This window comes from Dasypus novemcinctus, chromosome 9 (genome assembly GCF_030445035.2).
Source record: "Dasypus novemcinctus isolate mDasNov1 chromosome 9, mDasNov1.1.hap2, whole genome shotgun sequence".
NCBI classification, from domain to species: Eukaryota; Metazoa; Chordata; class Mammalia; order Cingulata; family Dasypodidae; genus Dasypus; species Dasypus novemcinctus.
This window is the reverse complement of record NC_080681.1, coordinates 7,066,804-7,079,978: the sequence shown is the minus strand read 5'-3', so window position 1 is coordinate 7,079,978 and position 13,175 is coordinate 7,066,804. Positions and strand designations below refer to the sequence as shown.

Sequence of the window (13,175 nt, the reverse complement as noted above, 5' to 3'; positions counted from 1 at the left end):
CAGCAGAACTCAACGACATCAAGCAACAGGATCTAATTATCATGTATAGAACACACCACCCAACAGCAGGAGAACACCCATTCATTTCAAGCATCCATGGAACATATACCAAAATAGGCTAGATTTTAGATCATAGGAGAAACATCAACAAATAAGAGAATTGACATCATGCAGAGTGTATTTTATTACCACAAAGGAGTCAAGCTAGAAATCAACAGAAAAACCTGCAAACACTAGGAACTAAGCAACACATTTATAAATAATCCATGGGTGAAAGAGAAAGACTCAAGGAAAATATAAAGATACATTGAACTGAATCAAAATGAAAATACAGGAAAGCGGACTTGGCCCAATGGATAGGGCATCTACCTACCACATGGGAGGTCCAAGGTTCAAACCCTGGGCCTCCTTGACCAGTGTGGAGCTGGCCCATGCGCAGTGCTGATGTGCACAAGGAGTGCTGTGCCACACAGGGGTGTCCCTACACACAAGGAGTGCACCGTGTAAGGAGAGCCGCCCAGCGTGAAAGAAAGTGCAACCTGCACAAGAATGGCGCCGCACACACGGAAAGCTGGCACAAGAAGATGACGCAACAAAAAGAAACACAGATTCCCGTGCCATTGATAAGGATAGAAATGGTCACAGAAGAACACACAGCAAATGGACACAGAGAGCAGACAACTTGGGTGGGGGGGGGGAAGGGAATAGAAATAAATTAAAAATCTTAAAAAAAAAAAGAAAATGAAAATACAATGTATCAAATTTTATGATACACAGAAAATGCAGTGTTGGGAGAGAAGTGTGTATCTCTAAAAAATTGCTTACATTTAGAAAAGAAGAAAAGCCTTAAATCAGAAATCAAAGCTGGGGAGTGGATGTAGCTCAGCAGTTGAGCACCTGCTTCCCATGTTTGAAGGCCCAGGTTCAATCCCCACTACCTCCTAAAAACAAAACAAACAAATGAAAAACCCAACTTGGGGGATCAGTGTCGTTCAGTGGTTGAGTGCCAGCTTTCCACATACGAGATCCTGGGTTCAAGCCCAAGCCCCGGTACCTCAAAAACAAACAAACAAAATGCGAACAAACAAATGAAAACACAAAGCTCCCACCTCAAGAACATAGAATTAAGAGAGAAAATAAATCCAAAGTAAGCCCAAAGAAGTAAATAAGTCTAGAATCAATAAAATTGAAATAAAATTAGAAAAAAATAAATGAAATGCAATGCTGTTCATTAATAGGGTCAGTAGAATGGACACACCTCTAGAAAGACTGTAAAAGTGAAAAGGAGAGAAGACACAAATTACCAATATCTGGAATGAAACGGGATATCTCTTCAGATCCTGCAGACTTCAAAAGGATGATAAGAAGGGCGGGCGCGGAGGCAGCTATGGTGCGGTTCAAGCACAGGTACCTGTTGTGCGAACTGGTGTCCGACGACCCTCGCTGCCGCCTGAGTCTAGAGGACCGAGTGCTGAACAGCCTTGTGCGGGACACGATCCCCCGCGTGCACGGGACTTTCGGCGCAGCCGCCTGCTCCATCGGTTTCGCGGTGAGATATCTCAATGCCTATACTGGAATAGTGCTACTACGATGCCGGAAGGAATTCTATCAGCTTGTGTGGTCAGCTCTTCCCTTCATCACATACTTGGAAAACAAAGGACACCGTTACCCTTGTTTTTTCAACACCTTGCACGTGGGAGGTACAATTAGAACATGTCAGAAGTTCCTGATTCAGTATAACAGGAGACAGCTGTTGATCCTGTTGCAGAACTGCAATGATGAAGGACAGCGGGAAGCTATCCAGAAATCTGTCACTAAAAGCTCTTTGCTAGAGGAGGAGTCTGGTGAAGAGGAGCTTTCAGATAGTGGTGGTGAGGAAGCTGCTGCAGCCATGGAGTAAACCTCTACTTACCCCCCGGCCTTACTAGAGGACAAGTTACCAAGTTGAAGTGGAGGACTTATTCACTTAAACTGAAATTTCCTTTGTCCTGACTAGCCAGCCTTCCCTGGTTAAATGGTTCTGCAGGTTGTGAACTTGCTATAGTTGCTGACATCTTTGTATATAATTTACCAGGGTTAGAGTACATTTGGCTTATCATTTAGTTACTTGAACTACAAAAAAAGGCTTATGGGTTCATGTTTGGCTATCCCTCTATCACTGGCCCTTGTGGGAGGACTGGCTCCCAATTTGTACTAGATGAATCTTTGATATTTAGTCTTCCACTTAAGTCTTATATCCCTAAGTCTCCAAAATATAGGTATTAAGCAAATCAAATTATTTAGGGTAGAAATATGAGAGACAAAGCTACTAAGCACAGGTCTATAGCCAGTCTCAAGACAGACCTAAGGGACCTTGGTATTTAAAAATACCAAATTCTTTGCCAGGTATTTTTGATGAATACCAGGGGTGGGAGTGGTGAGGGTGGCAGGGCTAGCCTCACCTGACCTCATTACTGCAAAGTTGAATAGCAGCTGCCGACTTCTGGTCATTTTCTGCACTTCCACCCTTCTTCTTTCACCTGGCCAGCAACTGTTGACAGGTGAGATTGTCATACTCCATGTACAGGAATTAGGAGGGGGAAGAGACTGCTGATTGGGTTTGGTCTACTACTAACTAATGACATTTCTAGAATGTTTTCTCCACAATAAAATGGACTTAAAGTATGAGTTTTTGGCTTCAACATGTTCCCTCATCTCGAGACTGGAATACCCTCAACTGAGGAATTTTGAACCATATCCTTTTAAGAATGGTAAATTAAAGTCTAGCTCAAGAAGCCCATAGGTCTGATGCTAGGAAAGACATTACTTTTTTCTTTTTTAAAAAGGAGGTACCAGGTGTTGCTGCCTCCCTTCACCCCTCCTCCTAGCCTTTCTTATCTCCCTTTTCCAGCCGTTACTATCCTTCCCGCCAGTCCTGCCCACTTAGCCAACTCATAATCTGCCCCCTTCCTTAGTCACCGCTTACCTCATAGCTGCCTGCACGGCTCCGCCTATCCACTACCGCCCCGTAGTTGATCCGCCCCAGCTCCTACCCCTCCCTTAACCCGACCCTATATAATCAAGTGTATTTCCGCAATAAAGTGGACTAGCTCACTCTCAAAAAAAAAAAAAACACAAAAGGATGATAAGAGAATACTACAAATAACTATACACGTATAAATTTGAGAACTTGAATGAAATGGACCAATTCCTCAAAAAGCATTTATATTTAAGTTGCTTTTTTCACCCCTATGTTTTAAGTGTGTGCTCAGTAAATACCTCCTGAGTCACGGTGGCATCTTAATGTGGCACCTGGTGGCTTTATTTCACTCGTGTGGAGGGCTCGCAGCAGTACCTCGGGGGCTGCTCCAGCTAAGCCAGCTTGCAGCAGCCCCAGTGTTCATCAAGCACAAACCGGGCAAAAGCCTCATTTGGCGACAGGTTGAAGGAACTGACAAATCACCACTGTATTTCTCTAGGTTGGTATCTTTTGTAGCTAGACTGCTCAGTCTCACCACTCTTACTCAACATAGCATTAGAAGTTCTAGCCAGTGAAGTTAGGCAAGTGTTGATGGATTGAACTGGCGGTCTTGAAACGTCCGTTCAAGTTCTAATCCCTGGTCCCGTGCATGTGATCCTATATGGAAATAGGAACTTTTAGGGTGTTATTAGTTAAGATGATTAACTGAATTAGGGAACAGCCTAGACCAATAGGACAGTCGTCCTTATAGGGAGAGGAAATTTGGACGCAGGGAGAAGGAGACAGAGAGAAGACAGGCGTGGGCTGGCAGTGAGGGCGAAGGACACCGCAGATGCCGTGGCTCGCTGACAAGCCATCACCAAAACCTGGCTGGCTCAGAGGAGGAGCAGTCTTCTGACACGGGGATTGGGACTTCTAGCCTCCAGACCCTGAGACAATAAATGTCTGTTGTTTAAAGTCTGTGGTACTTTGTTACAGAAGCCCAGCAAGGGAAGGAAATAAAAGAAACGCAGTTTGGAAAGAAAGAATTAGAGCTGTTCCTATCTACAGATGACATAATTGTTGATGTAGTAAAACCCAAGGAATCTACAAAAACAAACAAACCAAAAAACACCCAACAAAAAACACTCCTAGAACTTGGAAAGGAGTTCTGCAATGTTGCAGGACAGATATAGAAAGTAATTGTGGGGGAATGGGCATGATGGAGGCAGAGTAAGGAGCTCCTAGAGTCAGCTCCTGTTACAGGGCAGTTAGCAAACATCCAGAGCTCTCTGGAGCTAGCCAAAGCACCTTTTTGGGGGCCAGAAGAGCATCCTGCCACATCCTTGAAGGAATGGAAGGAGGAGCCTGCCATCTGCAGAGAAGACTCGTAAGTAGAGTGCTCCACGCCCCAGAGGCCGGTGCCCATCCTCCACTGGAGGCACAAGCTGCCTTGGGAGCTATTCCGCAACTGGAATTGAAAGCTCCACTTCCCCAAAACAGGGAGGAAGAGACGGGTGGGCACCAACTTCAGCTACTGATGAGTAAATTCAGTGGGCTACAGTATAATCCTGAGAACAGGTCCAAGTCAGAAAGACGCTAGGAGCCACAATTTTGACTCCACCCCCAGCCTGAGGGGAAGCCAGGCTGACTGAAACTCTCAGTGAAAGTAGAGACCAGTTTCTTTCACCCAGATCATCCTGCACTCCTAGCCTAGGCTTTAGCCCCACCTCTGGCAGGGAGGAGGCTGGTGGTCCCTGTACCAGCCTATCCAGGAAACTGCAGGTATAGTCAGCAGGCACAGACTGACTAGTCGGAAGTCTACTGGGGCAACTGTGGTCATCTTGGACCTGCACTGCATAGATTGTGCCCACACCTGCAGCTCCATCCCCACCCCAGGCAGGGGAGGAAGGGGTGAGAAGCCTCATCAGTTTCTCTGGGCAACTACAATCTAGGCCTGCATGACTTGGATTATTCCACACAGCTGTCCCTATCCCTGGCAAAAGAGAAAGTTGGTTGAAGCTTCATCTGTCCCTGGGGCAATGAGGGCAGCTTGAGCCTCCACAGCTTGGAGCACCAATTACAACCTTGGCTCCTACTGCACAACCAGCAAGGGAGAAAGGGCAGGAAGCCCTAAACTAAAGAGGAAAACTACACCCAGAATAAATATTCTAGTAAGCCAGATGCCAAGACACCAACAAAGAATTACAATCCACACCAAGAAACAGGAAGATATGGCCCAGTTAAAGGACCAAGATAAGCCTCCAGATGACATAAAGGAATTGAGACAACTCATCGTAGATGTTAAAAAAAAATTTCCTTAATAAATTCAATGAGATAGCTAAAGAGATTAAGAAGACACTGGATGAGCACAAAGTAAAAATTGAAAGCATACATAGAAAAATAGCAGATCTTATGGTAGTGAAAGATGCAATAAATAAAATTTTAAAAACATTGGAATCATATAATAGCAGATTTGAGGAGGCAGAATAATTGATTCGTTGAAGAAATGGCCTCTGAAAGTGAACATACAAAAGAAAAGATGAAGAAAAGGATGGAAAGAATTGAACAAGGTCTCAGGGAACTAAATGACAGCAAAAGGCGTGCAAACATATGCGTCATGGATGTCCCAGAAGGAGAAGAGAAGGAAAAAGGGGCAGAAGGAATATTTAAAGAAATAATGGTAGAACATTTCCCAACCCTATTGAAGGACATAGATATCCCTGTCCAAGGAGCACAACATACTCCCATCTGAAAAAATCTGAATAGACCAACTCCAAGACACATACTCACCAGAATGTCAAAATGCCAAAGACAGAGAATTCTGAGAACAGCAAGAGAAAAGCAATGCATAACATGTAAGGGATATCCAATAAGATTAAGTGCTGATTTCTCACCAGAAACCATGGAGGCAAGAAGACAGTGGTATGATATATTTAAGATACTACAAGAGAAGAACTTCTAGCCAAGAATCTTATATCCAGCAAGAGTGTCTTTCAAAAATGAGGGCGAGATTAGAATATTCACTGATAAACAGAAACTGAGAGAATTTCTAAGCAAGAGACCAGATTTTCAGGAAATACTAAAGGGTGCACTAGAGCCTAAAAAGAAAAGACAGGAGAGAGAGGCGTGGAAGAGAGTCTAGAAATGAAGGTTATATCAATAAAAGTAACTAAAAGTGTCAAAAGAGTGGTAAAAATAATTTTTTATTTATATGACAGATAAGATTCAAATAGTCAGGAATAAACTTAACCAGCGATGTAATGTACTTGTATTCAGAAAACTGCAACTCAATGTTAAAAGAAATTTAAAAAGTCGCCTAAATAACTGGAAGAACATTCCATGCTCCTGGATTGGAAGACTAAATATCATTAAGATGTCAATTCTACTCAAATTGATATACAGATTCAATGCAATCACAATAAAAATTCCACCAACATTGAAAAAAAATGAAAACATAATCATCAAATTTATTTGGAAGGGTAAGGAGTCCTAAATAGCCTAAAAACATCATAAAAAGGAAAAGTGAACCCTTATCTCCAGACTTTAAATCATAATACCTACCTATAGTGATAAAAACAACATGGTACTGGCCTAAAGACAGACACAATAGACCAATGGAACCAAATTTATGGTTCAGAAACAGACCCTCACATGTATGGTCAAGTGATTTTTGACTAACCTGTCAAACCCACATAACTCAGACAGAACAATCCATTCAACAAATGGTGCTGAGAAAAATTGGATATCCATAGCTGAAAGAAGGAAAGAGGACCCCATCTGATACCTTTTTCAAAAATTAATTCAAAATGGATCAAAAACCTAAAAATAAAAGCAAGAACCATAAAACTTCTAGAAGAAATTGTAGGAAAATATCTTGAAGACCGGGTGGCAGATGGTGAATTCTTAAAGGAGATAAGAGGAGGACTGTGATGGACTACTAATGTTTAATGTATATAGAAGTTTTAATTAGCTTTACTGTAAAAGTGTGGAAATGTATAGAGTGGATGGTAATATATAGTAAGTAATAGCTAGTTTATAAATGGGGATGTGGCTAAAAATGGTAATCTAGGATGTAAATGCTAATTGACAGAATGCTAGAGAATAATCTAGGAACTGAAAAGCACAGTAAACCAAGAGGTGGATGAGAATTGTAGTTGATAGTACAGATGCAAGAGTGGCCTTTGTGAGCTAAAGCAAATGTACATCACTACTGCAGAGTGTTGGGAATGTGGAGAAGCATGGGAAAAATACAGCTGGAGTGACCTATGGACTGTGGTTAGCAGTAATAATATAATATTCTTGCATCTATGCGAACGATGTCTTGTGCTGATAATGAGGCAGTATGGAAAATGTGAGCCAAATGTATACTATGGACATGGTAACAATCTCCACCACAGTGTGGTGTGTTGATGAAGGGGTGTTGTTTGGGAATTCTCCACATGTGCATGATTGTTCTATAAGTTTACAACTTCTGTCATAAAAAATTTATTTAAAAAATAATAATAGGGTGGGTTGGGGGAAAAACACACAAATTGTGAGATAAGTACCATGATTAGTAGTAAGATTTTTGACAATATTCTTTCACAATTTGTAACAAACATCTCATGACAATGCAAGGTGTTGGTGAAGGGTTGATATGGGACCCCTGTATGATGTCATGCATGTTTGCTTTGTAAGTTCACAACTTTTACTATACATTTAATTGTTGATGTATGTTCATATACAAATGATATAAAGATAATAATAATAGGGTTGGTTTTGGTTAAATAGTTTGGTTAATAGTAATATTTTGGCAATGCTCTTTAATCATTACTCAAAAAGATTTAACAACAATGCAAGTTATTGGTGGTAGGGTGAGTTATGAGAGTCCTGTACGATGTTATATATGTTTGTTTTGGAAGTTCACAACTATTAGTATACACTTTTTGTTTATATATGTTTATGTATGAGTGATATACTTCAATAAATTATTATTTTTTTTTAAAAGTAATCGTGGGGAGCAGATGTGGCTCAATGGTTGAGTGCTGGCTCCCCACATACAACTCAATCCCCAGCCCCCAGTACCTCAAAAAAAAAAAAAAAGAAAGAAAGAAAGGAAAGTAATTGTATTTCTTCATGCTTGCATTGAACACATGGACCACAAAATTAAAAATACATAGCACTTACAGTTGCCACCAAAAAAAAAAAAAAAGGAAGGAAAGAAGTAAGAAAGCAAAAGGAGGGAGAGAGGGAGGAAGGAATTGCGTGGTGTCAACTCAGGAGACATACTGGTCTTGATACCAAAAACATTATAATGCTGATGAAGGAAATCAAAGAAGATATAAATAAATGGAGAGACATACCATGTTCATGAATTGGAAGACAAAATATAATAAAGACGTAAATTCTCCCCAAACTGATATACATAATCCCAATCAAATTCTCAGCAAGATTTGTATAGTTATAGACAACATTACTCTAAAAATTATATGGAAAAACAAAGGGAATAGAATTGCTAAAAATTTGAAAAGGAAGAATAAAGAGGGATGAGTCAACCTACCCAGTGTCAAGACTTATATCTACAATAATTAAAACTAAGTGGAACTGGTAGAAGAATTGACACATAAATCAATGGGCCTGAGTAGAGAATCCAGAAATAGACCCATATAAATATGACCAACTAATTTTTTATAACAAAATCATTTCTATTGAGGAAGTGGTACTGGAACAGTAGTGGGAAAAAATCTTAATCTGAACCTCATACATTACCAAAAACTTAATCCAAAACTGGATCTCAGATTTAAATGTAAAACATAAAACTTTCTTTTAGGAAAAAAAAAAGAAAATTACCAGGATCTAGGACCACACAAAGAGTTCTCAGAATAAAAACATACGATTTAAAAGGGAAAAAAAGATACATTGAACTTCATTCAATTAACAACTTTTACTCTGAGAAAGACCCTGTTGAGGGAATGAAAAGACAAGCTACAGAGTGGGGGGAAATATTTGCAAACCATATGTCCAAAAAGGATTGGTATCTGGGTTTTATGTAGAACTCTCAAAACTCAACAACAACAAAAAATCCTATTAAAAAATATGCAAAGGCACGAACAGACATTTCACCAAGAAAGATACACAGACAGCAAATAAGCACATGAAAAGATGTTCAGCCTACTAGCCATTAGGGAAATGCAAATTAAAGCCACAGTGAGCTCTCACAACACACTTATCAGAATGACTAAAAGTAGCAACACTACCCAAAGCGGGGAAGGATGTAGAGACACTGGATCACGTGCATGTTGCTGGTGGGAATGTAAAATGGTACAGCCACCCTGGAAAAGCGTGGCAGTTTTAAAAAAGTAACTGAACATGCAACTACCTTAGGGTCTAACAATCCCACTCCTGGGTATTTAACACAGAGAAATGATGACATGTTCACACGAAACCCTGTGCAGTAATGTTTACAGCAGCTCTATTTGTGAAAGCTCCAAACTGAAAGCAGCTTACATGTACCTCAAGGGACAAAAGGCTAAACTAACTGTGGTTCAGCCACGCCATGCAACATTGCTCAGCAATAAAAATGAATGAACTCTTGATACATGCAGGAACTTGGATCAATCTCCAGAGAATTATCCTGAAAGGATAAAAAAAAAATCCCGAAAGGTTAGTATTGTAAAATTCCATTTATATAACCTTGTTGAAATGGCAAAATTATAGAAATGGAGACCGGACTAGTGGTTTTCAGGATAGATGTGGGGAAGGAGAGAGAAGTGTGCAGACGATAAGAAGACAATAGGAGGAATCCTAGTGGTTATGGAAATGTTCTGTGTCTTCACTGTATCAAGGTCAAATCCCAGTTGTGATGTACTAGAGTGGTTTGTTTTAGGTACCGGGGCCAGGGATTGAACCCAGGTCCTTGTATGTGGGAAGCTGGTGCTCAGCCACTGAGCCACAGTTCCCCTGAGTTGGTTTTTTCATTTGTTTTGCTTGTTGTTTGTTTTGTTGTTGTTGTTTAGGAGGCAACGGGAACCGAACCTGCGACCTCCCATGTGGGAAGCAGGCACTCAACCACTTGAGTCACATCCACTCCCTGTGAGGTACTATAGTTTTGCAAGATGTTACCATTGGGAGAAACTGGGTCAAGTGTCCAAGGATTTTCCTGTATTGTTTCTTGTAATTGCATGTCAATCTATAATTATCTCAAAATAAAAATTTTAATCAAAACTATTAGGAGGGAAGTGGAAGTTGCTCAAGAGATTAGGCTCCTGTCTACCATATGGGAGGTCCAGGGTTCGATTCCCAGGACCTCCTGGTGAAGGCAAACTAGCCCACATGGCGATCTGGCTCGAGTAGAGAGCTGGTGCAGCAAGATGATGCAACAAAAAAGAGACACAGAGCAGAGACAATAAGAGATGCAGCAGACCAGGGAGCTAAGGTGGTGCAAGAGATTGAGTGCCTCTCTCCCACTCCGGAAGGTCCCAGGATCAGTTCCTGATGCCACCTAAAGAGAAGACAAGCAGACATAGAAGAACACACAGTGAATGGACACAGAGAGCAGACAATGAATGGACACAGAGAGCAGACAATGGGGCGGGAGGGGGATAGGAATAAATAAAATTTTTAAAAAAACTTTTAGGAGAAAATTTTGGGGAATCTTGTAAAGCTTTTGTGGGGGAGACCCTCCTACACAAGATCAAAAAGTCAAGGAGCCATGAAATTAAAAGGAAATATATTTTACCATGTACAAATGAAAAGTAAAAGGTATGATAAAATTCTATCACAAACAAATTCAAGGAACCTATTTGGACTGTGGAAAACTTTGTAATAGATATGACAATTAAAAGATAATGCCCCTGGGAGCAGATGTGGCTCAAGCAGTTGAGTGCCTGCCTCCCACATGGAGGTCCCAGGTTTGGTTCCTGGTGCCTCCTAAAAAAGGGGAAAAAAAAAAAAAAGATAATGCCCCTGAAGTACAAGTGGTTCTTATGAATTGATAGGACAAACACTCAATTAAAAAAATAGCCCATTTTTTAGATCTTTGTCAGAAGAGAAATTTAAATGCCAATAAACCCATTACGAGGTCTCAGCCTCACTAATACAGAAATGCAAATTAACACAACAATGAGATACCGTTTTCACTCTGTGAAATATTCAACCAATATTAAGTGAGTGCTCACATCCAAAGCTATGAACGTTTTGGGGAAATCCTTTACTATATTGCTTATTGGACTATTTATTCCTAGAGCTTGTTTGGAAATTAACTTGGCAATATGATGAAAATTGACGGTGCATATAGCCTCTCATCTAAAAATTCTTCCTTGGGGAATCTCTTCTATATAAATAAATAAAAACACTGGTATGAACGGATACGCTTGTATATCTACAGAAGATGCTTATTGCAGGATTGTCTCCAGGCACAAACATCAAAATAAAGGGGATGGCCATAAAGTGAGTCAACTGGGGTACACTGATATCATGGAATATAACTATTTAAATAATGAAATATATGTATAATTGTATGTAATATTAGTTTTGTAAAAAGAAATGGCACCAAATTTAAGCAATGTTCATGTGAAAATGTAGGGATGGTGTAGAGTTTTAAACTTTTTATATCATTGACTGGTTTCCCTTTGTACTATGAGAATATATTACTTCTACGATGAAAATCCAAAGCGAATCGGTTAGGTTTTGGATATGTTGGTTTTTGAGAAATCATTAACATATCTAAATGCAAATGGCAAGGGGTTAAGATGCTGCCAAGTCTGGAGTTTGGGAGGGAGGTGTGGCCGGGAGGTCAGTGAGAGCCACTCAGCTGTGGCATTTGGAGTCATGGGGATAGATGGTGTTTGTTGGTGGAGAGAAGCGAGTGAAAAATAAAGCCCAGGACCAAATCGGGAAGAACTTTGCCAGGGAGATGGTGAGTGAAGGGGACAGAGTGGACCAACCAGAAGGGAACCCAGTATCAGATACTGAGGGGTCTGGGAGTATAGATGAACCCCACTTAGTGCAAGTACTGGGTATCTCAGAAGCCCATGGCAACAAAAGCTCCCCAATTCCCCTTCCTTTCCCTTCCATCACCAGAGAAAAGTATTGTTGACCAGTTGTCCAGCACACTTCTCTACTTTTTTTCCAAGCTAGCACCAGGACAAGTGTTTGTAAGTCCTTAGTTCAAAGAGCAAAGCTCCCCTGGGAAGGCTCTCAAGCTTAAACACTATCAGTTGAGCATACAGGAACCTGGGATCAATCCGTCGAGATACCGGTGCCGTGGAACAAGATTTCGAGAGCAGACTTTCCTAGCAGAGTCCCCACTGAGGAGTTCAACGGAGCAGATTTGTCAGAGAGGACCCCGCTTTTGGTACATGATATCCAGGATCCCTCAGAGCAGCCACTGCAGGTAGAGTACAGGAGAGTGTGTCTCTTCGACGTATCCCCTTCTTTCCAGTCTTACTGCTGTCACCCTACGTCAGTGCTGATCCAGTCATTTCTGGATGGGTGCTCAGTGTGGATTCTCAGAACCTCCACCTGACGTTGTGCAGGTTGTGCACTGCATGAGGATGCCTGAGTGAGGGGCGAGGTGGGCTGGACTCTGGCATGCTGTGCTCACCAAGCCATGAGCCCTGGTGTGGGCTGGTTTTTTCTTGAAGGAAATGGTGCATTGTGCTCTTTCTCACCCAGGTACTGTCTGCTCGCCAAGCCTTGGCCCCGCAGGCCTGGATGTGCCCAGAGAAGCTGCCCTTCTCTTATTTGCACAGTGGTGCCAGTGAGATTAGCAGCAACCTTAGGACAAGAGTCAACTAGACGCAATCTCTGCCCCCAAGGCCGACAGGCTAATGGAGATGGATAATTTCATCGCCAACTAGCTGCAAAGTAAATCAGCTTAAAAAACAATTTCTAGGGAAGCGGATGTGGCTCAAGTGATCGGGCTTCCACCTACCATATGGGAAGATCTGGGTTCAATCCCTGGGTCCTCCTAGTGAAAAAGAAGATTAAGCGTGCCCACACGGCAAGTCAGTGCCCACGCGAGTGCCCGCGTGGTGAGCCAGTGCCCCCATGGTGAGCCAGTGCCCACGTGCGTGCCCGTGTGGTGAGCCTGTGCCCACGGGAGTGCCTGCGTGGTGGGGCAGTGCCCCACACAAGGGAGTCACGCAGCAAGATGGTGACGCATCAGAGGAGAGACAAGGGGAGAGTCAAGGTGAAGCACAGCAGAGAGCAAGAACTGAGGTGGCAAAAATCGACAGGGAACCTCTCTCCACAT

The 13,175-nt window shown here is 41.8% G+C and overlaps 1 protein-coding gene across 1 annotated transcript; it reads left to right on the top strand.

The window, feature by feature from the left end:
• The first annotated feature begins 1,374 nt into the window (after positions 1-1,374).
• Positions 1,375-2,667, top strand: LOC101417883 (ribonuclease P/MRP protein subunit POP5). The gene has a single exon (XM_012519581.4). It carries the CDS (start codon positions 1,388-1,390, stop codon positions 1,898-1,900), a length of 513 nt encoding a protein of 170 aa, XP_012375035.2. The 5' UTR covers positions 1,375-1,387; the 3' UTR covers positions 1,901-2,667.
• Positions 2,668-13,175: the final 10,508 nt, after the last annotated feature.